Source organism: Micrasema longulum, unplaced genomic scaffold (genome assembly GCF_059751315.1).
Source record: "Micrasema longulum isolate JH-2025_06_02 unplaced genomic scaffold, ASM5975131v1 h1tg001259l, whole genome shotgun sequence".
In the NCBI taxonomy this organism is placed as follows: Eukaryota; Metazoa; Arthropoda; class Insecta; order Trichoptera; family Brachycentridae; genus Micrasema; species Micrasema longulum.
Window position 1 is genome coordinate 460,570 of NW_028278446.1, and position 27,270 is coordinate 487,839.

Genomic DNA, 27,270 nt, shown 5'->3' on the forward strand with positions numbered 1-27,270 from the left:
TACAGCTATAATAATTTTAATCAATTTTTCAGGCGGCGGGCAGGAAAATTCACAACGCTTGGTGGCGTGTTTAAGTACATTACATTTGTTTGCAAAAATAAGACCGCAGCTTTTGGTTAACCACGCTCTCACACTTCAACCTTATCTTAGTTTAAAATGCCAAGTAAGTCTCTTTGATATGATATGGTCTGTAAAGTTGCTAATTGAATAGACAATTAATTACATAATGTGTTTGTGTTTTACAGACGGCCAGCGACCAACAAATCATTAGCTGCGTAGCATCCACTCTAGAATTAGTCGTACCTCTTATGGAACACCCCAGTGAACCATTCCTGGCCCAGCTGGAGGAGGATTCAGTAAAACTGATACTGCAGCACGGCCAAATAGTTATAGCTAGTTGTCTCTCGTGTTTAGGGTCCATTGTCAATAATGTAACAAAGAATTATAAACTAATTAGAGATGTTTTTCAAAAGTATCACGGTAAGAATCATAATTTGATCTATAAAATTTCTGTACTCATTCTTCATCGGTACTATTATGCGTGTTATTATTTTAAGGTGTCCTAGTGCAATGGAAAACAGGGTGGCAAACTAATCCGGAAATGATGAGAACAACACATAGACGGCCGCAGTTTCGACGAGCGCTATTCATTGTCGGTCTGCTTCTAAGGCATTTTGATTTTACCGATCCAAATGTTATTGTCGGACTTCCGGTAAGTAACACTAATTTCTTGCACTAATTCACAGTCAATCAAAACAATTTAATAACTTCCGTTGGTGGTGACCAATAGATCTAAGCTAAATTTCTCTCTCACTTGCGTCTCTTTGTCGCGCGAAATGAAAGAAAGCAATCATAAGTGCATGAATGTGCATAAGTTTATAGATACCGTCCGAAGCTGGAATGGAATAATTTTAGGAATGCAGAACCCGCTGGGTGTTTTGCAGTACTATTTTATTAATTATTTCATAAAATAGTTTGGGTACACGTGGTGGCGTGCAGTATCGTTTTTATGTTGACATAAATTAGGCTTTTTTGACACATCAAATGAATTTTGAATTTTTTAAAATGTAAAACCTGCATGATGAAAAACGTAAAAAACGTTAATTGAGGGGAATATTTTTATGGGTGTATGAAGAAAAATGGAACCTGAACATATATAACACCGAATATGCTACTAAAAATATACAAATCTTATATCAGACCTACTCTCGAATACGGGTTTCAGATATGGAATCCCTATTTTGTTAAGGACATCAACTTGGAAAGAGTCCAAAGACGAGCTACAAAGTTGTCGCCAAGCCTAAAACGGCTTCCATATGTGGAGAGACTAGAAACTCCCAGTCTCACAACGCTGCAGGAGAAGGGGGTGACCTGATAGAGGCATACAAGATACTCAACAGTCACTATAGTCACCCAAATTTGGATTCTATGTTCAAGCTTAAACAAGATGGTTGTCTTCGAGGCCACGGTCTCAGGCTGGAGAAAACGAGATTCAATCTAAATCCACGGAAGCATTTCCTGAGCAATAGTGTTGTCGATGGTTGGAATAAGCTGCCACACGAGCTGATCTCAATGTGTAGTCTCAATGGATTAAAAAATGGACTAGATTTGTTTCAGAGAAGTTAAAGTGCGCAAACAACTAACTTTTGTTAAAATAGATCTAAGCATATCAGCTTTAAGCTGCTCGCTTAAAGTGAATATAATAATAATAATAATGTTGGTGTAAAAAGCGGGAAAACATAAAAATGAGGTTTTACTGTATTTGGGTTCAAACATCGCCATTTTGTTATTTCTGATTTACCAACAATGTAATAAATTGCAGCCGGATATCAAAGACCAGGTGTTCCAAACGATGATGTTTTTTCTGAACCTGGATGATGAGGACTTCCAGGCCCACACCCTCAAGTCTGTTGGCTCCGTGTGTGTTCGCCACTACGAGTTCATGCTGCTGCCCGAACTAAAGGACTACTACCACTACTTGCTCACTTCCGACCTTTCATCGCTGGACATGAAGGCTGAAGTGCTTAAGAATATTGAAATGTATTTATTGGAAGAAGAACAGAGGATGATAAGACAAGACAAGGAATGTGAGTATAAATCAGTTGTATATTGAATTGAATTTATTTAAACACCTATGAGGGTTTATTAATATTTATGTAATGAAGTGACAAAATATAAATAAACGTTTTATTTCAGGGTCAAAGACATCGAAACAAGAAAACTTGAAGGAAATGGGTGACGTGTCATCAGGTATGGCATCCACAGTCATTCAACTGTATCTGAGAGAAATTCTAGGATCCTTTCTTCATACGAGTACCGTTGTGCGAACAAGCGCCATGAAAGTCATACAACTTGTTTTAGCCCAGGGTCTCGTTCACCCAGTTCAGGTAGAAAATGATTCAACGTTGCTCATTTTTTCAACTGTGAAATTATCGCTTTCAATTTTAATACATGATATCATCTACCACGAATAATGAATGGTAATTTTTCAGATTGTACCTTATTTAATTTCAATGAGTACGGACATGGAAGTCACTGTCTCTCACACTGCAGATAAACAACTCCAGGAGATCGATAAGAAATATCCGGGTTTCATTCATATGAAGTCACAACTTGGAATCAAATTATCTTACGAATTGCAAAAAATATTGCAGGAGAGTTCTAAAAATTTTGGAATTATTCATGGATATAGGTAATTTTATCTTCATCAGTTACATTAATCGATCTTATTTATTATTATTTACAGTTATTTGTACTTATTCATAATAAAGAAAAAGAATATTTGTACTTAATTATCTTTATTTTAATATGTTATACATTTGACTTTACAGAGTCAAAGAACACGATGAATATCCTACTGCTTTAAATGGGTTTTTATATTCATTACTTAGAGGTACTAAACCCCAAAGGAGAGCGCTTGCATTATCTATTTTAAAACAATTTGATGAACATGCGGTAAGTATAGTAATGGATTTCTTATGTTTTTGTTTCACTAAAAGTTTTTTTTTTCAAAACTTGATATTACATAATACTGTAAAAGTTTTCTAAATATTAAAAGTTTAATTTGTTGCCAATTATTTTCAGTTACGGTGGCCATAAGCAATGTAAAATTTTGATTGAGTGAATGAAAAAATTTACATTATCTTTATAATACTCGCATGTAATGTGTTCGTTAATCACTATTCAAACTTTTCTGATGAAAATTTTAACAAAATATTGACCTATCCTCCCGAGGTAGCCTCTGTGGTTAACTAAGGTGCTTCCCTCTAATGTTAAATTCGTGTTTCTTATGATTTAGTATTATGGTTCTGTAATTTGCGGCTGATATCGAATCTATTGATTTGTAGTGGTGCAAAAATGAAATAAAACACATAAAATTGTCATTTGGTAGTGAATTTCTCCGTTGGTTATTTGCATTTGTAATTTCAGAAAACTCCTCTGGCACAGATGCTGTATTTATCAGACAACTTAGCATACTTCCCTTACCAGGTTCAAGATGAACCGCTTTTTATAATTCATCACATCGATATCATCATATCAACTTCAGGATCTAATTTGCTGCAACTTTTTCGAGAGGTAAGAAATTGCACCACTCAGGTAACAAAATTGCTGTTTCTGTGCTCTCAACAGAGAGATGTTTGTCTAAAAAGGAAAAAAAGTCTGCATGTAAATGCCTGTAAAGGCACGACACTTTACACTTTATATTGTGTATATTGCTAGCCCAAAGCAACAGTGAGATATCTCTGAAGAACATATTCGGAGATAATCGGACTTTGAGGTGTGCAAAGGGTCTGACTGAATTAAATTATTTGAAGTATATTATGATTACTATATTTTCTCATAGGTTAATTATCTCGCTTCAATATTTTATTGTTTGAAAACGTTAATTTATTTCATCTATTAACATATTTGCATGTGTATCTCAAAATCGGAAATTTCGGGTTTATTTCACCGTTTCTTTGGGCTAGCGATATTTAACTTTCACCATTCTGTTTATGCTAAACAAATGATACAAAATATGCATGTAAAATGATCATTTAAACCAGCCGATAACCGGTTGCAAGCTTAAACATCAATATTCCCTTCTCAACTTTCAGTTGAAATATCTCTGTACCTACATAATTTTTTTAAATTAATACTATTCATATCCGGCGTTTTGTAGGGGCTGATCCCTCTGCAAGTGGTGCAGGATGCCGCCGTGGATCCGGGAGTGCTGGAAGAGGAGGAGGAGGAAGAAGACGATGCCGAAGCTCTGTTAGGAAGGGTACCCTCCGACACCTTGTCACTCCGCACCTGCCTGGCTACAGCGCAGGGCTGCTTGCTACTTCTAGTCCTCAAGCAGCACCTTAAAGCTACCTATGGTCTCACTGATGCGTAAGTATTCAATTTTAATAGAATTCCATGTAACAAAATACTATGTAATATTCTATTAAAATTCTCTAATTTTTTTCTCTGCAGAAAAATATCGCAATATTCGCCATCCGAAGGGGCGAAAGTTTACGAAAAGGCAGTGAATAGAAAATCTAACGCTAAGTTTAATCCCAAAGCCACTATCACCAAACTGAAGGAAGCGGAAAGTACTAAGGAACTTGACGAAGAAGGAAGAAAAGATCTTATTAATCAGTATCTTGAGGTAAATAATTGATGTCTTATTATTATGTACTTAGTTTCCGATTCAATATGATTCTATATTTATTAAATGAGCGTTTAACGAGTGTCTAGGTATGCAAAAAGTGTATGCCAAACCAACTACCACTACTGATGAATGGATTTACGTGTTTTCTGAAGTTAATAATACATTTACATAATATCTTTCTCTGAAGATTAAAATGAATTAATTTTGTTTTCAGTTTAAGCAATTAATGCTTAAGTTTGATCCCGAAGAAGAGGAAGATGATGATGTAGTCCTCGCTGTTCCCGCAGCAACCCCAGCGGGAGCCCCCGCCGCACCCCCTGCGCCCCCCACCACGTAGTGGAGGGCCTCCGACCACTAAAGTGATAAAACGTTGTGTCGGATCATGTGGAACAAGACACGTTAGGGAATTGTGTGTAAACACTGTGAAGTAAACCTAGTGTCGAGACGGTAGATTATATCGGTAGTCTGGGTTTTGCTGTGGTTGGTGTAAATGCGCCTGTAAAGATAAAATGCGCGAGTGTTGTATAGAATTGAGTAAAGAAAACTAGACGAGGTGAACATTATGAGTGGCTCAGTCCACGGATGGATCGAGTGTTATTTCGTGGTTTTCATCTGTCGCTGTTCGTATTTTATTTATAATTTCTAACGTAATTTTATTTAAGTTAATAATGAAGAAAAATCTAAAATGTATCGTCGTTATAGTACATATATTTTCTACGCAATAATGCTTAGCTATTCTCGAAATATTTATTTTCTTAATCGATAAAGGCGATGGAATAATAACAACATACGTCTTATTGAAAGAGCTAATAATTATGGGAAAAATTATAGCGTGTCAGAGAAAAATTAATATTAATTCCAATCGTTCCGAAGGATCAAATATATTTAGGAAATTATAAACAGGCAGATAAATTGTGCGGGCTTGTGGCATAGTGGCATAGTGGCACCGGGGACTTGGAATAATGTGGACATACTAACTTATAAGTGTTGTACGTATGTATATTTTTTATGTGAAGTTGAAAACATTGTATGTAGTTATCATTTCCCATTGTCTAACCTTAATTTATTGCGGTGTATTTTAATGTTCTAGATATATTAAGTAAAACAGCGTATTCCACTTATTCCCACGGACAAGTTGTTGTTTTCTCTTATAGCATCAGCTTTAATACTTTATTGTATATACTTAATTATGTTCACTATCAGTTTCATATTTTAGGACAAACAGAACTGTATGTGGGCTACTTTAGTTCTGGGTATTATAATTGAACATCGTTTTGACTTGTACAGTTTAACCTCGATTTGTAAATAATATGTATAATCACATTTTTCGGTTTGAATAGATCATAATATTTTATGTTGAAGATTTGAATTCAAAGAGTGGAAATTAGTGGAAACGCTTATCTTGCGAGTATTGATTAACTCGTGCGTACTGATAAATAGTGTCGGGAAAGGTTTAGCGGTTACAGTTGTAATGTTAGTGGAATAAGACACCTATTGCCACTTGTCACAAATCTCCACTTTTCGGTTGCACTTTCCCAGAGCTACATCATTTGTAAAGTGACATTTTGCATTGTATTTTCACGCGACAACTTGAGACGTGCACAGTGCAATATACAGCGTGTACATAAGTTCATATTTTTGCTTCTTGGGGTGAAAATGTGATTCTATTTGTGAAAATATTTCCAGTAGTTAATTAACGTTTCAAAAGACTTTGGATATCGTAAATATTTTTTTAAACTTAGAAAGTATTTCAATGTATGCAAAATAATTGATTGTTCTTTATTGGTGGTATTTTGCTGTACAACTTAGTGCAATGTAAAATGGAAAGTAACTCGATCGATTTATTAATTTTTGACTAATCAAAGGTTTTGGAGGACCACTTATTATTTCATTTTAAGTTTACAAGTTTAGTTAATGAAAATGCATTATATTGCTGGACTATTTTACTCCCAGTTTCACATTTCATATAATCATTATGAAACGCGAGAATTGAGTGACAAGGCTGTTTTCAGGATATATTTTATCCTAAGCGCAACACGATTAGATCAGATTGTAAATAAAAACATCCATGTATTTTTCAATCGGAACAAATAATAGAAAAATAAATCATTTGATCATTATTTAAATTATAATAAATTTTTCAATTAAAATATTTCTTGTATTTTTTCATTATTGAAATTTATTTTTACCTTTCTCTGGCCTATTACATATTTTTTGTAATTATATGAAATATATGGTTACACATGATCCTGACTTTTTTTAACTCGATCCGAATACGCAGTTTAACCGAACATTATTATGTGCTAATGTATCATCTGGAGGGAAGATTGTGCAAGATGTGAATGGACATTCAACACTTTCAAATTTACATGTGGCATCCAGCCAAGTTTCTTAATCCATCATGCTGAATTTAAAAAATGGAAAAACACAGTTTATGACACAAATGTAATATTTTTATGAACCTAATGGAAACTAATGTTGATATCTTGAAGGTTAAAAAAATCTTATCTGAATACAAATGTACTTATTTTTTATCATTTAAATTAATGTTTATCAAAAATAATCCACAAGAAATTTAGTAAGCTTATTGTTTCTCTGATCGCAATAGGCGACACTCGTCAATATGAATAATATAGTAACAAGGTTAGCGCTAATATGTTTTGCTGTTTTTACATTTTCCCAAGTGCTGAGTGAAGAAATACAAGTTAAGGAATGTCCCCCATCTTCAAATTTACTCATTGGATCTATTGGAATTTTTGATAAATTATTAAATGAGTAAGTATTTAAAAAAAATTAAACATGTGTTATTTATTATTACATATATTAAAAAATATATATATATATATATTATGTAATACAAAATTCAAATTCTACCTGGTGGCAATGACTGTAATGCCAATTCACAATATTCCAATATGATTTTTCTTAACTCTAAGTGTTCTGTATGATTTCACCTCATCCAGAATTTATTACATTCCCGGCGATGTAAGAAGGTACTTTTGAGGTTTGCACGCTCATGAAGTTCCATAAATATTGCCAGCTAAATATAAGGAACGAATGCCGTACTTTATTGTTGCAGTCACTGCAATACTGACGTACTGCTGAAGCTATAATTCGACATTGTCCATCATGATTGCCAGAGCAAACAATTTTGTCTTGACATTGCTGGGGAAAAATAAATGGTGTGTACGCACGCTGTGATGTTCAGTTATAAAAGTTAGGAGCAAAAACAGAAACTTTAAGATGCAAAACAGCAATCTTATAACATTGAAAGCAAATGCAGCAATGTGAAAATTTACAATTTAAATATTTTTCAGAAGCAACTATATTTTTTAGTTTAAACAATTAAATTCTCATTTTAATTTATATTCTAGAAGATGTATAAAAAAGTTTATAATTTAATTGAAATTATGATTCATAAGTTTTTATCAATTTTTGCCAAATCGCTGTAAGTCGATTGCTTCTATGCCCCCCCTCAAATAAAATATTTTTATTTTAGAAACAAATGATTTTATTATTCTTATTGATGGTAACCAGCGGCGTGAGCCGGGTTGTACATGTCACGTATGCGTCGTGTTACGCACAAAATACTGTCAAAAATCACCATTTCACTCACGATTATTGTGTATTGTGGATCCATAGTACAATTCAGTATGTTAGAAGATAGCACTCCCAAGTTAATCTAATCAGTTCTAGAACAGATTTGCTATTAAAACAATTATTACCATTTTAATAATTGTAGATAGTTATTACTGTTACTATCTGTTTCATCCTATAATTATTGTGGGAGGCATATCATAACTTTTTCTTTTGTATTATTTTTGTCTTACCTTGTATTTTATGTATTCCTGTTGAATGACCAGGGCCCTGATCACAATGGGAAGTTAACAGAGTTATCTTCGACTGTCTATAAAGAAAAACTAATATTTGTGTATAAAAATAAGTTTATTGCATATGAACATTTAAAGTATTTTTGTCGGTAACATATAATTAAACATCAATTTGTTTCTTTTTTGGGTGATACCGTGTGTGTTGAATTTGTTCCGACGTTTCGGCCACCATTGCAGGAGCCATCTTCAGGGTAAACTGAGCGAAAAAATGACAGGTGTCTATAAAGTGTTCCGCTATTGCAGATTTGTCAGGATGTGTTCGTCAATTCTTTTCTTTGCTGTGCGCCCTGTTTGTCCTATGTACACTTTACCACATCCTTGGCAACATAGTTTATAAACAGCTTCCGTTTCCAGGGGATTCTTATATTTTGGGTTCAAGAAATTGTTCTTTATTTTTCTCACTGTCCCAAACGTTGTTCCAACATTATGTTTTTTCAGCACTTTGGCTACCCTGTCAGTAACATTCTGTACATATGGTAGGTATGCAGTTTCTCTGGTAATATCTTCTTCCTTGTTCTTCTTTGTAGCCTGCGATTTAATAATGTTGTTAATTTGCTGCTTCTTATATCCATTACGCTCCAACGCAACTGTAATTTTGTTGACCTCTTCCCCCTTTTCGGAATCTGCATATTTGTGTCGCTCTTCTGTAACATTGTTAACACAATATATTTATTAATCCTCGTTTTTGGGCTGGATGATGATGTGAATCAGCGTGTAGGTATCGATTCGTATGGGTTGGTTTTCTATACACCATATGCCCAAAATTGCCATTTGATTTTCTTTTTACTTCAACATCTAAGAATGGAAGAGAGTCATTAGTTTTTAGTTCCATTGTGAACTTTATTAGGGGGTGTAATGAATTTGTTTTCTAGAAAAATATTCAGTTCATTCATCCCATGTGGCCAGACTGCAAAGATATCGTCTACATAGAGCTGAGGAGCCACACTTTGGGTAATAAAGTTGCCGTATCCAATGCTGTATCTTTGAAGATTTTAATCTTTCCATGAAGAAATTCGCTATCACTGGCGAAAGTGGAGAACCCATGGCTACTCCTTCTATTTGTTCATAAATTTCACTTTGAAATCTAAAATAGCCACTTTTGTAATAAATAGAATTTAAATGAATAGAAATGTGCCTACTGCCGAATGCGACACGGTACAAATTACTAATACTTGTTTAATGATGTAATAAATAAATGTGTTTACATATTTTTTTCTACAAAACACTCAGTTTACCCTCATGGCTCAGGGAGCCATCGCAGGCAATGGTGGCTGAAACGTCGGAACAAATCCAACACACACAGTGTCACCCAAAAAAAAAACAAATTGATAACAGTGACCGTGAAAACCTTCGTACTGTTTAAAAGACAATAATGTATGCATATTCTGCTTTTCATACAAAAACTCAATTTTACTTTGTAGATGGAATTGAAGATAAGTGTTAACTTCTCATTGTAATCGGGGCCTAGATAAAGTAAATAAATACACCGCTTTTTCAATACCATAAATATCGTACAGGGTGCAGTGTTAATAGAAAATATTTTTTAGGTGATAGCTAGTTAGTCGTTAATATGGAAACCTGTTTCTATTCACACAATTTGAAGAAAAATAGCCCAAAATTTAAATATTGGTAGTGAAAATCAAAAGAAAAAAAAAATGTCACAACACTAGTCTTGTAATCTGTCAAAAGTGCCTGTGTACATTGCCACTGTAAATACATGGTTAACTTCCCTCCTGAAAATTAACTAACATTAACAAGACAAATAATGTTTTTTTTTCAAATTGAGTTTACATACTACGAATAATTAAGATTTTATTGACTTAAATTTCAAGGATTAGATAAATTGGCAGGAAACAGAAAATCTACTAATTAATCAGATTTTTTTCAGCTTCAAATTCATTTGCTTATACATACATAACATTATGTGTTTTTTATCCAATCGAAGACCATAAATAAGTCAGGTAAATTTGAAAAGAAACACAAACGTCTACTTTATTATTTTTTTTAAAAACTCCTTGAAATGACAAAAATAAATTTGCTGCGGCAATCGTTTTTGAATGATTTTTTCCCAGCCGTGACCCCATATTTGTTTCCTACAATTTAAAAGGCAGGGAGCCACGTTTTGTTAGTTTTTGATATTTCATATTGTTGAACTCATTCAGGAGAAGAAAATTGCGTTAATTGTATCTCAAATGCAATGAGCCCGTTTTAGCCGTATGCTCTTCATATGTGAACATAGCTTACCCGATTTTGTACCAAGATACTTAGCTATTTCACCTTCAATAGATTGGCCCACAATGAATCCATTTTACAGTATGTGATAAACTAAATTACGGATATTTTAGGAGGACTATTTCTACTGGTTCAATAACCGGTGGAGCTATCGGAAGGACAATAATATTCGAGGGTCCCGGTGTCAACATTTCATACATAATGGCTGCCGAGTACGGAGGAACTCAGAATGCTACAGTAGAGATAGTGAAAGGGGGTCTCCAACAGTCCAATGTAACTATTTCCTTCCAGTCAGATTACTCCAAAGGATTTAACTACAATCTTGTCATTTGGGGTACACAACCTCGAGGTCTTAAGAATGTTTTTTACGAATTATAAAATCATAATAAAACTTTTGAAATTATATTTAATACATGAGCACGACAAAGTAATCTAACTAACCTAGTTTGTCGTGATCTTTTAAAATAATATACAAAATAACGATGACTGGTGATTTTTTTTAACTTTCAAATACTTAAATCATTTTCCCGAATAATTATGTATTATATATACAACATATGTATTCATTTGAAAGAAGATTTTAAAAATATTTTTCGACATAAATGACATTGATAAAATAAAAAATAAATTGTAAAATATTAATTTTTCAGATATAACATTTCCATAGAAAGTATGAGTGCCATCTATGTAACAATTGTATTGTATTGTAGTTTGTATAAAAATCAATAATTTCCCAATTTTATGTCACACTTTATATACAGGTTGTTCTTTAAACCCTGTCACATCCGAAACCACGATTATCAGTATGAGCTAGAAGACATTGGCACATTAAAATAATTTTTTTAAATGACTAAAATCTTAAAAAATAAAATATTTAAAAAACAAATGATTGCTTACTTCTGCAGAGGAAAAACGAGGAGGGGGGAGGGGGAGTCTGATACACCATCAACTGCATGGCTACGCCCCCCTCGCTTCTCCCCTGCAACAAGAAGTAAGCAACTATTTGTTTTTTTTTAAATATGCTAATACGTTTTCTTGCCCGTACTAATCACCGTGGTTTCGGATGTGACAGGGTTTAAAGAACACCTGTATACAAATAAGATGATTTTACCAACATTTTGTGGAATATAAAGCAATATTCTGTAAGCCCCCATATTATATATTATGTTACAAAAAGTTCTATGACAGATGGCATCTTATTTACATATATTTTTTTATATGCACAGTAAAAATGTTTTTTTTTGTAGTGTAAAAGTTTTCTTTTAAAAATATTTTATAAACATTAAACAAGAGAATATTAATTTTAAGTTTATTTAAAATCTAGATTCATACAACAGCATCACTGGTTAAAATAAAGGAAAAAATTTAAGAAGTCTGCACAAACATTTACGTATGATTAGATCCAGAGCCATATGTTTTGTCCCATACAATATAATGCTCCAAATCATTACCAGATACGCTGGGCCTTACTCGGGAAAGAGCATTTTGGAAATCATCGATACTGACAGGCCTTACCTGGAATGAAATATTAAAGATATTACAAACTAAATTTATGAAATATGCTATGGCATATTAGCATATTTAACAAATAGCAATAAAAAGTCTTGAAATGAAAAAGAGGCTCATTATATTGACGGTTCCTACGTAAACTGCATTTACAGGACAGCAAAAACAAAGCTCGATATTTCATTAAGAAGCTATCAGATACTATAGAATTACCAAACATGTGTCTGTTGAACGAAAAAAATACTTATTTCAATCTTATTTCTAATATGGCAGAATAAATGCACATAAACTTTTTTTAGAAATTTCTGCTTGGTTTTAACTAAACTTCCAAAATATGCAACAAACACGTGTTTGGCAACTCTACAGTATCTGATAGATTCTTTAAAAAATATCAAGCTTTATTTTTGCTTTCCTGTAAACCTGGCAAAATGCAGTTTCGATAGTATGCATAGGGACCGTTGATATTTAATATCGTGGGTATACTGGCAAAAAACGTCAACTCAAAAATATGCGGATTCGACTTAAAGATGCAGTTTTGTAAAGTTTCTAATGCTCTACAAACTGGCAAAATACAATAAGTCATTTTAAATGTCATATGTCTGTGGTTTTAAAAATAAATTTAAGGTTAAGTCGTATACCCGGTATTTTATTTAGGCTAAAAGCTTTAAATAACTTAATATTTACTTAATATAAAATTAAGAAACAGAAAAATTATACACATGTTCTTAAATGAGCACTTAACATCTTACTATATTTAAATAAGATATAAAATAGTAAAATTGGAACAAAACTTAAATGCTTGATTTCTCAAAACAGGGATTTGAGAGTTAAAGCTTTTTGCCAGTATACCCACGATATTTAACTCACAATAATTTTATTGTACAATATTACATGGAACATATTTATCATTATTGTTCCCTAATCCACAGTTAATTTGTGCATTGAAGCAAATTCTTTATGCACATTATCAATAATATGTATTAATGGTATCCTATCTTATTGTTCTCCACTCAGAGTTTGTTTTATTTGTCGTTTTAATCACAAGCAATAACAACTAAGGTCCCTCTTTCTCGGGCAATGTTTTCCAAAACTTTGTAATAAAAATACATAAATATTGACCTGATCACACTGAATATTGGTTATTTGCGAAAGGGGCACAGCCCTGATGGGGCCCAGTGCAGCCTCGGAGCAGAGAGATCTCATATCGGCTCCCGAGAAACCTTCTGCCAATTGCGCTACTCGGCGCATGTCTTCTTCTGTTAAGGAATGTCGCTCAGTGCTCATGAGGCGATTTACAATTTGCTGGCGGGCCTGTGGTAAAAGAATTGTTTTTTGGATAACTAAGTATACTAATGAAATTCGTGAGATGAATATGCTGCATAATATTGTATGATTATGATAGCTTTTAAAAAATTGTAACATAATTAGGTATATACATAATTTCTCTATTGAATAATACAAACGTATTAATTTAAAAAAATACAACTTTATATTTGTTGAGGAGTGGACGAGGTGTGAGGAGGAGGAAAATTTAGTAAATGGACTGTATTGTTAGGGAAGGAAGGTTGCGCAACTCCATTAACCTGCTGATGGATGAGGCGTGAGGAGTGTTGAAACCCTGGTGAAGCTGGCGGTCAGAAGACGCTGGCATAGCTTGTCTGGATGGATCTGGCGGTCTAAAATGACGCAGGCACAGCACGCTTGGGGAAATATTAGTAAAGCACTTCACTCGTTAATGTTAGATTTTGTACTGATAATAAAATGTTTGTTCGGCACTCACACATAGAATTATTGTTACATGGAGTGCGCTAGGAAATGGGAAGGACGGGTAGGTAGGTATAGATTTGGTCCGAATATTAAAAAAAAATATATGCATTCTTATGATTTACCCAAACATTCAATTTTTAAGCCTTTTTTATTCAGTCATTTTTGTAATTTTATTATTGTATTTTTGTACATTTAATAAAAGTTATATTTTATGAAAGGTAGTTTGGTTGCTTTTACACCTAACAATCTGTTCCAATGTTTTTCATATACAAGACCAACCCCGCTAAATAATTACTCACTGGCGACGCTGCTGGAAGGAGCTGATAAATATTGGCATACTAATGGCAAAATATTAGTATATTTGTATGAATTTAATTTCAATGTAAAGGCAATCGTTTTTCTTTTTTGTACTCCTGAAGTTGTGACTGTGCCTCCAAAAAAAGATTGTCATTCTCGTTATTTGTAATCGAGTCTTTCTGGTCTTCATTTATACTTAGCGTGGATTCTAAAATTAGTAATGATGAATTCATCATTTATAATGACGTAGTTTGGACTTCATTCTCAATTTGAGTTCGGCATAGTTTAAATCTGGCTGTTAGATCATCAATTTCAACAAAATAGTTCTAAACCCGACTTATTTTTGATATCATAAATGCACTTACGTTACACACGCGACGATGAATTACTATAACAAACAAAAACACAAAATATTACGAGTTTACATTCACATCGCGGCGTTTAATGAAATTAAAAAAGGATGTAAATAAACGCGTTGCGATAAGTGCCAGAAGCAAACGTCCGGCTCGCTCGTGGTTGGCTGGAACGCCTGGAACACCCCTCCCGCGCGTAGAGTTCTGTTCAAATTTCCGTCATTAAAGTTGCGGAAACAGATGTCAAAAATGCGCAAAGAGAAGCAGAAGCAGAGGTCTGTTGCATCACTACTCATCATTACTACGCATCACACCTCATAATAGAGGATGAAAAATTTGGTTTTGACATATTAATAACTTAATATAATCATATTTGGAGTTACCGTAGTTTACCTCTCGCATACATATATGTAAAATAAAATAAAATAAATGAAAAATTCTACAAAATAAAAATGGATTCAAACCTTGATGTCAGGTAAAGGGATGTATAATCGTTTGACTAATCTTCTTCTCGCTGCTTCATCTAATTCCTGTGGTCTATTGGTTGCCCCTATTACCAAAAATCTATCTTCATCACCTACAAAGGTTTCACGGTTTAAAATTGGATTTCAAGTCATCGAGGAATGGAACTGCAGAAAGCACACAATCTAAATGTAATTACCAGTGGCAGCACCATCTAGTTGAACTAAAAATTCTGTTTTAATTCTTCTGGTTGCTTCATGTTCCGCATCGCTCCTCTGAGTTAGTAGTGAATCTATTTCGTCAATGAACACAACCTGAAATCGTCAGATGGAAGTAAAGAGATTCATTTGAATAGTTTCTTCATCTACCATGTACGTATCTGTAGAGGGCGCTACATTTTTGAAGATTTTAAGCAAATACTTTAATTTAGGGCCATATTCGGTTAGTCATAAATAATAGTGTTTGAAAATAGTTTGTGGTAGAGAAGAGTTCGAAACTCGGGCTTTCTAATCCAAAGGGACCATAATCCATCCCACAGCATTGCATTAATGTTGTGATATTTTTATTTAAAAAAAAAACATTTTTATATTTAAGTTGCACAGAGTAACATTGTGATCTATGATAAACTTCTTCTTGGCGGCCTCCGTGGTGTAGTGGTCAAGATGCTTGACTCGCAGACGGAAGGTTCCGGTTTCGATTCCAGGTAAGAACACAAAAATCAAATGTGATTTTTCTCAAGCCTGGGTATTCTGTGATGTAATTTACCACTGTCATTGGGCTTCCTGGCCTGTTGTGGTGAAAAAAAAAAAAAAAAAAACTATTGTTCAGTAAATAAACAATTAAAAGTACACTTAAAAAGCCCAAGACTTTTTTATTGCTTGTTTAAGAAACCAGTTTGAACAATTTTGTTGGTTTTGAATTCATGATGGAGTTTCACAGTTTTGTTTTGAACGATAGTCTAGATCAGCAGTTTCAATTTTTTTTTGCTATGGAACCCATATTGATCTACCTTTTTTTGGCAGAATCCCATGTTGACAATATAAAAGTAAATTGACAAAAATGTGTGTTTTAAGACCTTAGTATACACGTCATTTGACCAAATTAGTTATCTTTCAAAATCAATAAATTTACTTTGTTGTAATTTTTACTTTTTATTATAATTGCATATTTGTTTATTAAATTAATTTAAGTACCTAACAACGTCATTTATAATGTTTATTATTGTTTACTTTTATTTATTGAAAATGTTTTTAGTAAACTTGTTCATCATCATCATTCCCTTTCCGCACCTAATATTGCATAGGGCACTGCATTGGTACACCAATCGCAGCGTATCTTGATATTTTTTGTTACATGAAGGTAAGATGATCAGTATTACGCATCAGATTATTATTATTATTATTATTACGTCCAGGGGACTATGAAATATTTTAGTGCAAAAATACCTTTTTTAAATAAATATTTCATGTCAAACATGTCGGAAATCGAACCCGAAACATCTCGCGTGGTAGCCAAACGCGCTGACCATTACACTACGAGGCCGAAACTTGTTACTATATTAAAATAAACGTTTTCATTGTACTGCCTACAAATCTCTATAAAAATTTACCGAGAGTCGGGCATTTGTGACAACCCTGTTTTATAAACATATGGAAACGAAAGACGTCTTCACTAAACATACGACCACGCCCCCTTTTGAAAATTTCTTACAAACTTTGGAATAGTACGGACTCTAAGATGTATATACTCTAAGTTTAAGACCCACGACACCTTATTATTTGCATGTGGTAATGTTCGACTTGAAAAGAAAGACATATATGTATTTTTAAATAAAAATCTTTACTGCACGTATTTAATGTGAAGAATGATTTTTTTACAGTTTTACTTATAATACGCTTTAACTTTCGGAACCCCCGTGACCCTTCCATGGCACCCTAGGGTTCCGGGGAACACCTTTTAGGAACCGCTGGTCTAGATATCGAACCCCTTATATATTATGTTAATGGTAGGCTTTGTAAATATTTCAATAGTTTTTTTATACTCAGGAGTACTTTCAAAATTATCAAACATTTTTAAACCGGTACTCTTATATACATAGGTACAAAGTTTTTAAGATTACTCGAAATGAAGTTTTACTAAACTTCAATAAACAAAAATTCTCAAAATGTAAATTTAAAGGCATACTAACAGCTGGCTGGTAACATCTTGCTACAGTAAACAACGCTCGAACCATCTTCTCTCCATCCCCAATCCATTTGGAAGTTAGTGATGATGCGCTGATACTAAAGAATGTGGCACAGCATTGAGAAGCGATACATTTACCTATAACAATTTCAATTAAATTAACTTAACCCCCAGGTACAAGAATGACCATATGGTCACATTAGACACAGTCGCGAAACACTATCCTCACGCCTTCTATTTTTAAGTGCATATGGTTGCATTCACCCCCGAAAGATATTTTGTTCTTTAGTATGTGGTGTGACACAGTTAAAAAAACAGTGTGGAATTAATGGCAAATTTTTCAGTTAGAAAAATAGTTCGTAAAAGACAAAACTCCTCACCCTTGAAGGGTTAATAAATAATTCATCAGCAGAGATCAATTCTAATTGCAAGAAATTAAGAAGAAGTGGAACTAATCACAAATCAAAACGCATTAATTTTTGTAAAATTTGGTGTCACTCGTCATTTTGTGACATTAGTTAAAGTATAAAGGATTTGATTAATACCCGAAAGTGCATCGCTTCTTATTTAGTTAAGATGGCAGTATAATTAATTCAGTTCCTTAACATTTTGGTTTAAAACAACTGACTGTTTCAAGAAAAAGATAAATTACCGGTTTAGTGATCACGAAAACATGCAACAAGTATGGCAAAAGTACATTGAAATATTTTCTTTCATGTTACTTTGTTGGCAATCTTTCTTCTTAACTACCAAAAGTGATAAGGGAAAAATAAACGAGTAATTACTTTGTTTTTTTTTTTTAATCTTCGCCAACAAGCCATATAAATTGTCTTAGTGAGTCTTGTACATGTTTTTCTTTTGTGTATGATGTATTTTAACTAAACAAATAAACAACATCATCGTCCCCCTTTCCACACCCACTGGTGCATAGGGCATTGCATTGGTAAACTAAATGCAGGGTAGTTTGATCATCTGTTACATGAAGGTAAGGTGATCAGTCTAAAGCTTCGGGTGCCAGTTCAGAAACAATGAAATATTGCAGTTTGAAAAATCTTTAGAATCAATATTTCACATCCACCCTGCCAGAAATCGAATCCAGAACCTCGAAAATGGTTGACAAACGCGTCAACTACTACTCAACGAGGCGGACTTAACTCCATTGGATTTTCTTATTCAGTGCAGCTATTGAGTCGTAAATACTAGTCCAGATAAATAACTATAAATTTAATATTAATACGAAATATTTTTTACCTATAAGAGTTTTTCCAGTCCCGGGGGGGCCAAAGAGCAGGATTCCTTTGGGAGGTCTCCTTAGTCCTGTGAAGATGTCTGGTCTTAGAAGTGGCCAAACCACAGCTTCCTGGATGGCTGTCTTTGCAAACTCTAAACCCGCTATATCGTCCCACCCTATATGTTAAGGCAATTTATTATTTCGACCTTGACATGCCTACTAGATATCAGATAAATGATTATTACGTAACATAAATATATACCAATGGGAGCGCTTGAATCAATGATTTCACTTTTGATGAGTTCTACCATTTTTGGATCAATATGTTTTAATCTTTCATCTTTGACTTCCTCACACTGCATCGGGACTTCTTCATTCCTGAAATTAATTGTGAATTTATTTTAAAACAACAGATCTGTGAATAACTTAGGGAAAAAAAATTATAGTAATTAAAAACCATACGTTCATTTTACTTTATTTACATGGTCTTCATAATTTGTATGTGCCTTGAGATGATATACCATAAAAACCGCAGAGTAATAATTCACTTCCACTTATAGAGATGCTTTTTCACTAAATTGCATAGAACAATAGCGTTCTTTTTGGTTAAACAACAAACACGTAAGGGACAGCGTATTGTTACTCTGAGGTAAAAACGATGCAATGATCAGATTGGCCATTATTATTATTTTTATCACGCTGCAATAATAACTGTTGAAACTAACCCTGTTGAGAGTGGGGGAATAAATTTGTTTTGAACTGATCTTGTGGTGCCGAGACTTCGTTTAACCATATTGTTTTCAGGGATTTGCTGATAATTTTGATTTGAGTTTCCATATTTCTTTTTATTCTGTATCATTAGTTCAGAGCGCGCTGTCCTAAACGCATTTTGGTGAGGTGGATTTGTATTCATGTTAGATAGGTTGTTAGGTGGGTTTGAATATGTTTCATTTTCCACATTTTTCGGTCTATTAACACTATTTGCCTGAAAATTGTTACTTGGTTTGAACGCTGGTTTTGTTTGAACAGGTTGAAATGCTTTTTTTATCTGATTTTCACTTTGTGGTCTAAATGCAGTATCATTCTGATAAATTTTAGCCTGATTATAAGGCGATTCCACTTTATTTACAGTCATATTATTACTAAAGCTAGGCTGTTCATAACTTTTATTGTTTAGAGGATGTAAATAGTTTATATTCATTATGTTTGCCTTAGTTTCTTCACGGATCGGTTCTTTTCTTTCTAATAGTATACGCACATCAGCATCCGTATAAGAGTCACTTTTACATGGTAGATTTTTGTTTAAATTACAATATGGGCTTGTTTCATCGGATTTTATTTGTATTTTAGATAGTGCATCAAATTTCGATAAACTGTAAATAAGAAAAGATATATAATTTAACAATCAACATCGTAAAGATAAGAGCATTGTTAAATGCTAATAATAATAACAAAATTAAAAAAAAACTTAATTAAATTTATGGGAGAGCAGTACACATACGCTCGCGCTATTAGTAAATTAACATTCATTTGGAAAAATAAAGGCACAACTTAATTTTTGAATTTGTTGCAACAGAGAGGGAAAACATTTTTGAGAAAGGAGTATGGATTTAGGCATTTACAGGGCTTATGACCTTTTTTTCTCAATTGGTCTGAGTGGTGTGGTATATTTTCATAATTTTCTTCCATATCCTTTCCTTCCCACCTTCCCACCTGCTGGCAAGCCTCTAAAATTGAGGTTAGGGGGTTATAAAAATATCTGTTATTTAGGTAAGTGGATCAGGCCACAATAAATTTACAAAATGTACTTAAAGGATTTTAATAATTTATTCAAAGCCCGTAAACATAATTATTTTAAGAGTCTAGTAATTTATAAATGTCAATAAAAATAAATGATACTATTTTAAACAGATTTCCTGTATTCGGTAATATGTTAGAGGTATTAGTATAATATATACCTCAGCTTGCTTTTCCACGATGAGCAATGTCTTGTTTGAATTTTTCCTTTGAGAAGTGTATCAATGGGCCCCAGCAAACTATTAACAGAATTTTCCTCCGAATTGTCAGAAAATAGTTGTGAATATTCTGGCAACCTTTGCTCTAATATCAGCCTACTAGATGTGTTGCTTAACCTAAAAATATAAGAATAAAATAAGCATATTAGAAAACTTACACAACATTATGTTTATATTTAAATGATAATTCTTGGTGGAGTCTCGTTATGTTCTATAAAAATTATTATTTTTTATAAGTTGCCCCGTGTTTATTATGTAGAACTACATATTCCTAATTCAGGGTTTTAATATGTTAAAATTAAACATAGATTTCTAGTCAAAACTGTTTTATTTTCGTGACAATTGTTTTGCATAATGAAGGTACTTTTAAATGTCTTACTCGTTTCATTAACGTCTGGGTAACTTCTAAAGATTAATAATGCCTTACAATTATTATCATAGCATAGAAGAAAACAAGAACAATTGGTGTGAAATGCCACCCATCACAGTGTTGTTGATAAAACATATTTAGGATAATGATTCTTACATTTAAGTTTGCTTATAATCCTTAAATGAAAGTATTTTATTATTCATATTTAGAATTAAACAATAAATTACCTCTGTAACCCTTCGGTATGTAAACGTGCGAGAGAATTCCGTAAAGCACTGCATGCTTCTGTTGACGAGTTTTCATTCGTTTCTTTAAAAAGACGAGTTAAATAAAAGTTTTCGAAGGACATTTTATCAATTCTTATTAACACAAATCACATTTATTAGACCTAAAAATAATTTTGATTTGATACCAGACCTTGCCGATGTATTAAAATTAAAAAAACTGTTCAAAACGATTCAAGATTCAGGCAAAGTTCAAATTTTTCAAATGGTTCATCTAGTCACGAATGTCAAATTATGAAATTATGTCAAAAAGGCCGCTCAACAAACCCGCCATTTTTTAATCAGTAAAAAATAATATTGAAAGTAAGAACTTGTTTTTCCAGTACTTACTTACCTACTAGAAAATAAATAAGTATAATGAATAATATAAAAGACTATATTATACATATTATGCACAGTAAAACTTCGATTATCCGGATTAATGAGTGACAGATTTAATTGCTTTTGAAATAATACAGCAAAATGGATCCACATTAAAAACTTTTTGTAGAGCAAAGATATTGTATAATAAAATTCTAATTAAAAACGTCCTTATTTATTTTTCGTTTCCTGATAACGATCTGGATATTTGGTAATCCGGATGCCTAGAGTTCAGATAAACGGAGCTCTACTGTATTATATTTTTATCATAATAATATCCAGAAGTGGAAAAATATGTGTAATTGTCTAAAAACTGAACAAATTCTGAAAATAAGGCATTTGAAAAAAATCGGCCGACAATGAAATATTTGCAATTAGCATTTTTTTTCATATGTATTCTTAAATTTTGTTGAATGAAATATTTGAATGATCAATTACCCTATTTTTTGTTGATTTCTTAAGTAATTAAAATTAAAATTAAAAGCAAACAATCTGGGATGATAATTAATTATTAAAAAGTATACCTATTTTTATTTATTAATATAAAATTGCATCGACATATTTTCAAACCTTAACAAAGGTGTGTATTTAGCAATCAAGTCGCTGGAAGGTAGATATATATCTACTCATATTATTGATACCTTCTCTATCACAGTAGTTTCCTGCTTTTTACGATCAGAAGACTGCCTGCAGAAGAAGTTAGTGTAGAAATAAGGTATTTAGTATTTACGTTTTACGCAATTTTCGCAATAACCTCAATTGGAACTCCTTTCACAGATAATCTTCTTTTCCCTTAATCACACATTCCAATAATTCATGTAAGTTAAGCAAGCAACTTGCTGCGCCAACTAGTAACAGGCACCATAATACATAAAAATACCGATGCGATTCCATGTACCTATACATATGTATTTTTTTAAAAGTAATACACACCTCCTCATACATTCTCTCACCACCGTTATATATCGTTATTTTAGATAGCGTTTTTAAGATTTATTAAAATATTTCAATTTTTGTGCCATTTTTATTTAGTCGTTAATAACACTACCTATTTTTATTATTATTATTTTATTTTTTTATTATATTGAAAACATATTATACATAATTATATACAATATTCCCAAGGAGTTTTTTTAAAAAAAAACTCATTTAGGGACATACAGATAACAATTTTTTTAAAGACGTTTTTAAATTTTAAACTATAATATTATTTACAAAAGCAGAAAAATTAAAATTATGATATACTACAAATTAAAAAGGGTATGAAAAATACTTGAAAATAACAAAATAAACAGAATACTAGGCATGGAAATAAATTCAAAATAATGTTTACATTATGCAATCTGGGAAAGAAAATTGAAAAAGTTTAAAAATTACATGTATGTATATATACATACTGAACTAGTACAAAATAAAATCATTTTTTTTAATTAACAAAATATGCGCACACCCAATACAGGTTAAATTTTTTTTATTAAAAACGTATTGAAATTATGTATACAAGCTAAAAAAAATATATAAAAAGAAAAAAACGCAAATAACATTTAAATAGTATTAAAAATTACATATACAAGCAAAAACGGTAAAATATTAAAAGGTATATGTTCAAGATGCGCATTCTCTATAAACTAACATTATTTATTCAAAGTACTTCTGGAAAAAATAATTCTTCAATTCGCACGTCCTGTTTCTATATTTTGAAATAGGTACTTTAAATTTTTGTGGCAATTTATTAAATTCCTTGAAACCTATGTATTGTAAAAATCTAGTACCAAACTTCGTAGACTTCACAGATCCAATATATATATTGTTTTTTGATCGAGTACTGTACCGATGGATGTCTCCAATGAAAGCTGGCTTTATGTTACTGTGCATTGAGTCGAGAGTAGTATTAATGATAGTGTCAGTTATCTCGAAATAGGAAAGCATGCTAAAAGGCATGATTTTTGTTTCAAAATAAATGTCCCTTACATGAGTATCATACGGTAGGTGAAACACATTTCTGATCGCTCTATTCTGAATAATCTGCACCTCAGAAATTTTGCTCTTAGTTGCAAAACCCCAAACACAGCATAGGTATGATAAATGCGAATGGACCATAGAAAAATAGATTGCTCGAAGCAGCGAAACTGGAAGCATTCTCTGAAATCTGTACAGTATTCCAGCTACAGGGACAATCTTTCCTTTCACGTGCTCAACATGTTCATTCCAAGTAAGCTGCGAGTCCACTAACAGTCCCAAGTACTTAGTGCTATTTTTTTTCTCCAGACGATCATCACCAATAAAGACATCAATAGATTCATTACTCTTGTTTCCAAATAGATATTAAAAAATTAGAAAAAGGTTATGGTAGAGCGGGGCTCAAAGCTCAAACCTCTGACATCTGCTAGAGTCTGCAACACTAATGCGGGACCACAAACCGTTAAGAGGTAGGAAAAAAAAACGCCATAACCACAACCCCCAATATTTAAACCACTTGTATTTCCGCACTTTTTTCATAGGAAAGCCGATTTACCTAGCCAGGTACCAAACCAATTTTGCTAGTTCATGAATTAAACCAAGCCCTTAGGTAATAAATATGTGAATAATTAAATAAAATGAACTCGATGCCAAGCTGTCATTCCATTATAACTGAAACCATCGGTATATTATAAATACATTATGTTTAGATTGCTTAGAATATTTTCCGATTTATTAAAAATTGTTGGTACTCAGATGGGGTCGTAATGGATTTTTTAGAACTTCAAAGCGCCCTTTTTGCAGTAAAATGTTATTTTAATATATTTAAGTAATACCAATTTACTTAATTATTTACGTAAATAATACACCCACACAATGCGAGTACGTACAAACCTAGGTACTACCTACATGATAATAATTTAATATGTATAGGTATACATTTTGAAATTGAAAATGAAGATATCTTGTTCACCTACATTTTGCAAAAATAATGTCGAGGTCAGAAATCATCTCAGAATGCGAATCCTTGAAAACGAGTTCAAAATTAATGAGCACAAAGGGATTACTTTAGGTATGCTTGGACCTCTGTTAATGGCCGAAATAAACGATAAATATCCCTATAAAAAATATGTCGCACTTAAGAGCTGTTTTTCAATTATAAGTCATAGACACATATAAGGTGCCTATCAATAAATATAAAAAAATTTATTAAATCATTGAAACAAATTTTGCTCAAATACTTTGTCTTTATATGAGTGGGGAACAATGTACCTGAGTATAGTCTAAATTTCAAGAGGCGTAATGTGTCCGACGGAAAGCAATTGTATTAGAATTATTATACATAAAACTTTCAAGTATATTTTATCATAAATACCTTAGAAAATGTTTGTTTATATCTAACGATTATTTACTTTATTTTTTAATGGCGCGACTACGAAAAAATAGCGTTGAATTACCAAAATCGTATAATTTTCTTACTTTTTATTAGACTAGAGCCTCGAGGGATTTGAGTTGGAAATACCTCGATAATTTTTCAATTACTTAAATTGGTGATGCGGTTATTCCATATATAGCAAATATTTCTAACAATCTTTGTTTGTTCTCTCCGTATTAATATACTATGTGGATGATATTATGACTAAAATATATATTTTTAATGATGTTTTGTTTACTTTTATAATTTGTACCAACACAATAAAGGACATGGAGTTGGGACTTGTGTCCACAAAAAAAAATGTAAATGAGTCAATTTATTTATTTATTTATTCATTCAAAATTACACTCATTTAAATATATGTGAACTTATTAAGAGTTTTTAGGCTGTGCCCGTGTCAAGCCATAATAAGTAACAATAAATAATACAAATATAAAAAGTAATTAGATTCAAATACATATAATGACATGTGGTGCAATATAAAAAAAATCCAGAAAAAAAAGTATAAGAAATTAATAATAAAATTCCCAACAATACAATTTTAAAAAGATAATCAGAAATAAATATTAAAATTCTAAATTATACAAATTTAGATTCATACATAATCAAATATACAAAATAACAGTATCATTGAAATCAACAAAATAAAAGTATAATAGTAAAATATAGTAGTATTGAAAAAAAAAGCAAAATAATAGTATCATTAAAATCAATAGAAAAAGTATATAAAAAACATAATTGAAATGATTATTGAGATATGGTTTCTATAAACTTACTCTACACTGTAGTAGGAAATAGGACTAATAAATAATATGCCAAATAAGATTGAGTACCTACTAAATTAAATAATACAAAAATACATGATAAAAAAAACGAAAAAATATCAAAATATATTGTTTGTAAATATTGGCTAGTGGAAAGACACCCCCAAATAAAATATTGATGTATTTACGTTTTTTTTTGAAACCTTGTAAAACGTTAATTTTTTTGAACAATTGAAATAAAAAAAAATGTTTTAAATAATCACGATACACTGCAATCGGAGAACCAATACAGTGCCCTATGCACTATTGGGTTCTGATAGGCATATAATGATGCTGAATAACATTTCATATTATGAACCCTCACCCCTCACCCCTCACTCTTCAAATTTCCCGGATCTGCAATATAATGCGCTAACTTCTCGTCACCTTGTCAAATATTGTTTCACAACACATGCTCTCTGTACTTATAAAGATTAATTGAATCGGCTTCGTAACAATTAATGATGATTGAACGAAGTGCTATTATTTACTAATTAGCAAAATTTCATATTCTTTCGAACCGAAATAAGTTAGATATGGTACTAATTATTGTGTTTCCACGACGCTAGTTCTCACCCAGTTTAGATTTATGATCTTTTGATTATTCTGAACGGCTTTAAAAAATAATTATTATCTTTTTTTAAAGCGATGAATTCACATAACATCTAGGTTTGAGAAAATGACATGTAATTTTTAAACCTGGAACCCCTCGGGTGTGAGACGAATGTCTTATCCATTACACCACGGAAGCTTATATTTGATACTATATGAAGAATGAAATAGGTACGAAGCACAAATAAGAATAAGAACGCATCTTTTCCCAGAATTCTAAATTACTATAACATTTTTTTTTCTAGAATCGATATTTGTATATTTCCTCACTCTAAATACTCGTAACTATACAGAAAATGCAGGTACCTTAATTGCAAATAATAATTTAATCGAACTGTTCATATTTTTTTTTGTAAACTTTTATATTGTAATTATTTTATCTTGTTTGAAAGAAAAAAGGCGGGAAGGCTGATCTGGGGTTACTCCGTATGGATCCGCCGGCGAAAAGATTTTTTAATTTCATTAATATTGTAATATACATTTTTTTACTGGTGGAATGATACAGAGTGGTTTTTTAAAGGTACGCTTTTTTCTTATTTTTTCGCATTGTATTTAGTAATACATAGAAAACTATGATTGGACTATAATTTTGGTTTATTGGTAAATATTGTATTTTTTGTTAAAATGGCTGTTGTTTCCTTTTTAATAAATAAATTATTATTTTTTTATTTTTTTTTACATTTTTTTTTTGCACCACAACAGGCCAGGAGGCCTAATTACAGTGGTGAATTACATCACAGAGCACCCAGGCTTGAGAAAAATCACATTTTAATTTTTGTGTTCTCACCGGGAATCGAACCCGGAACCTTCCGTGCGTGAGTCAAGCGTCTTGACCACTACACCACGGAGGCCGCCGTGTGTAATAATAATATAT

General features: G+C 32.2%; 2 protein-coding genes across 4 annotated transcripts in view; one reads left to right on the forward strand and one right to left on the reverse strand.

The window, feature by feature from the left end:
* Positions 1-6,788, forward strand: part of Nipped-B (Nipped-B cohesin loading factor) — a 22,191-nt gene extending 15,403 nt beyond the window's left edge. For both annotated transcript variants that reach the window (XM_088234586.1, XM_088234587.1), the window contains exons 18-28: positions 33-163; positions 246-480; positions 558-712; positions 1,823-2,087; positions 2,197-2,387; positions 2,493-2,692; positions 2,832-2,955; positions 3,430-3,576; positions 4,163-4,374; positions 4,459-4,633; positions 4,851-6,788. In XM_088234586.1, the coding sequence (XP_088090712.1) occupies positions 33-163; positions 246-480; positions 558-712; positions 1,823-2,087; positions 2,197-2,387; positions 2,493-2,692; positions 2,832-2,955; positions 3,430-3,576; positions 4,163-4,374; positions 4,459-4,633; positions 4,851-4,973 (1,958 nt within the window). In that variant the 3' untranslated portion in view covers positions 4,974-6,788. The remainder of the gene's footprint in view (positions 1-32; positions 164-245; positions 481-557; positions 713-1,822; positions 2,088-2,196; positions 2,388-2,492; positions 2,693-2,831; positions 2,956-3,429; positions 3,577-4,162; positions 4,375-4,458; positions 4,634-4,850) is intronic.
* Fign (Fidgetin) lies at positions 3,511-21,510 on the reverse strand. 2 transcript variants are annotated; one of them, XM_088234589.1, is made up of 11 exons: positions 21,171-21,510; positions 20,517-20,690; positions 19,284-19,931; positions 18,821-18,936; positions 18,579-18,734; positions 17,332-17,465; positions 15,343-15,457; positions 15,146-15,258; positions 13,384-13,575; positions 12,143-12,273; positions 3,511-3,642 (listed from the first exon to the last, which is right to left on the reverse strand). In XM_088234589.1, the coding sequence occupies exons 1-10, from the start codon at positions 21,290-21,292 to the stop codon at positions 12,145-12,147; spliced, it is 1,899 nt and encodes a 632-aa protein (XP_088090715.1). In that variant the 5' UTR covers positions 21,293-21,510; the 3' UTR covers positions 3,511-3,642; positions 12,143-12,144. The 2 variants fall into 2 exon arrangements, with proteins under 2 accessions (XP_088090715.1, XP_088090714.1); XM_088234588.1 differs by lacking the exon at positions 3,511-3,642 and having other exon boundaries at positions 12,056-12,273.
* Between the last annotated feature and the right edge of the window lie 5,760 nt (positions 21,511-27,270).

What these genes read in the sequence shown, in the direction of transcription:
- Fign (XM_088234589.1), bottom strand. Translation starts at nt 21,292, where the DNA reads ATGTCCTTCGAAAACTTTTATTTAACTCGTCTTTTTAAAGAAACGAAT. An exon ending in TCGTGGAAAAGCAAGCTGAG is followed by an intron (nt 19,932 to 20,516) that starts GTATATATTATA and finishes TCTTATTTACAG; the next exon opens with TTTATCGAAATTTGATGCAC. An exon ending in CCAATATTCAGTGTGATCAG is followed by an intron (nt 12,274 to 13,383) that starts GTCAATATTTAT and finishes ATTTCATTCCAG; the next exon opens with GTAAGGCCTGTCAGTATCGA.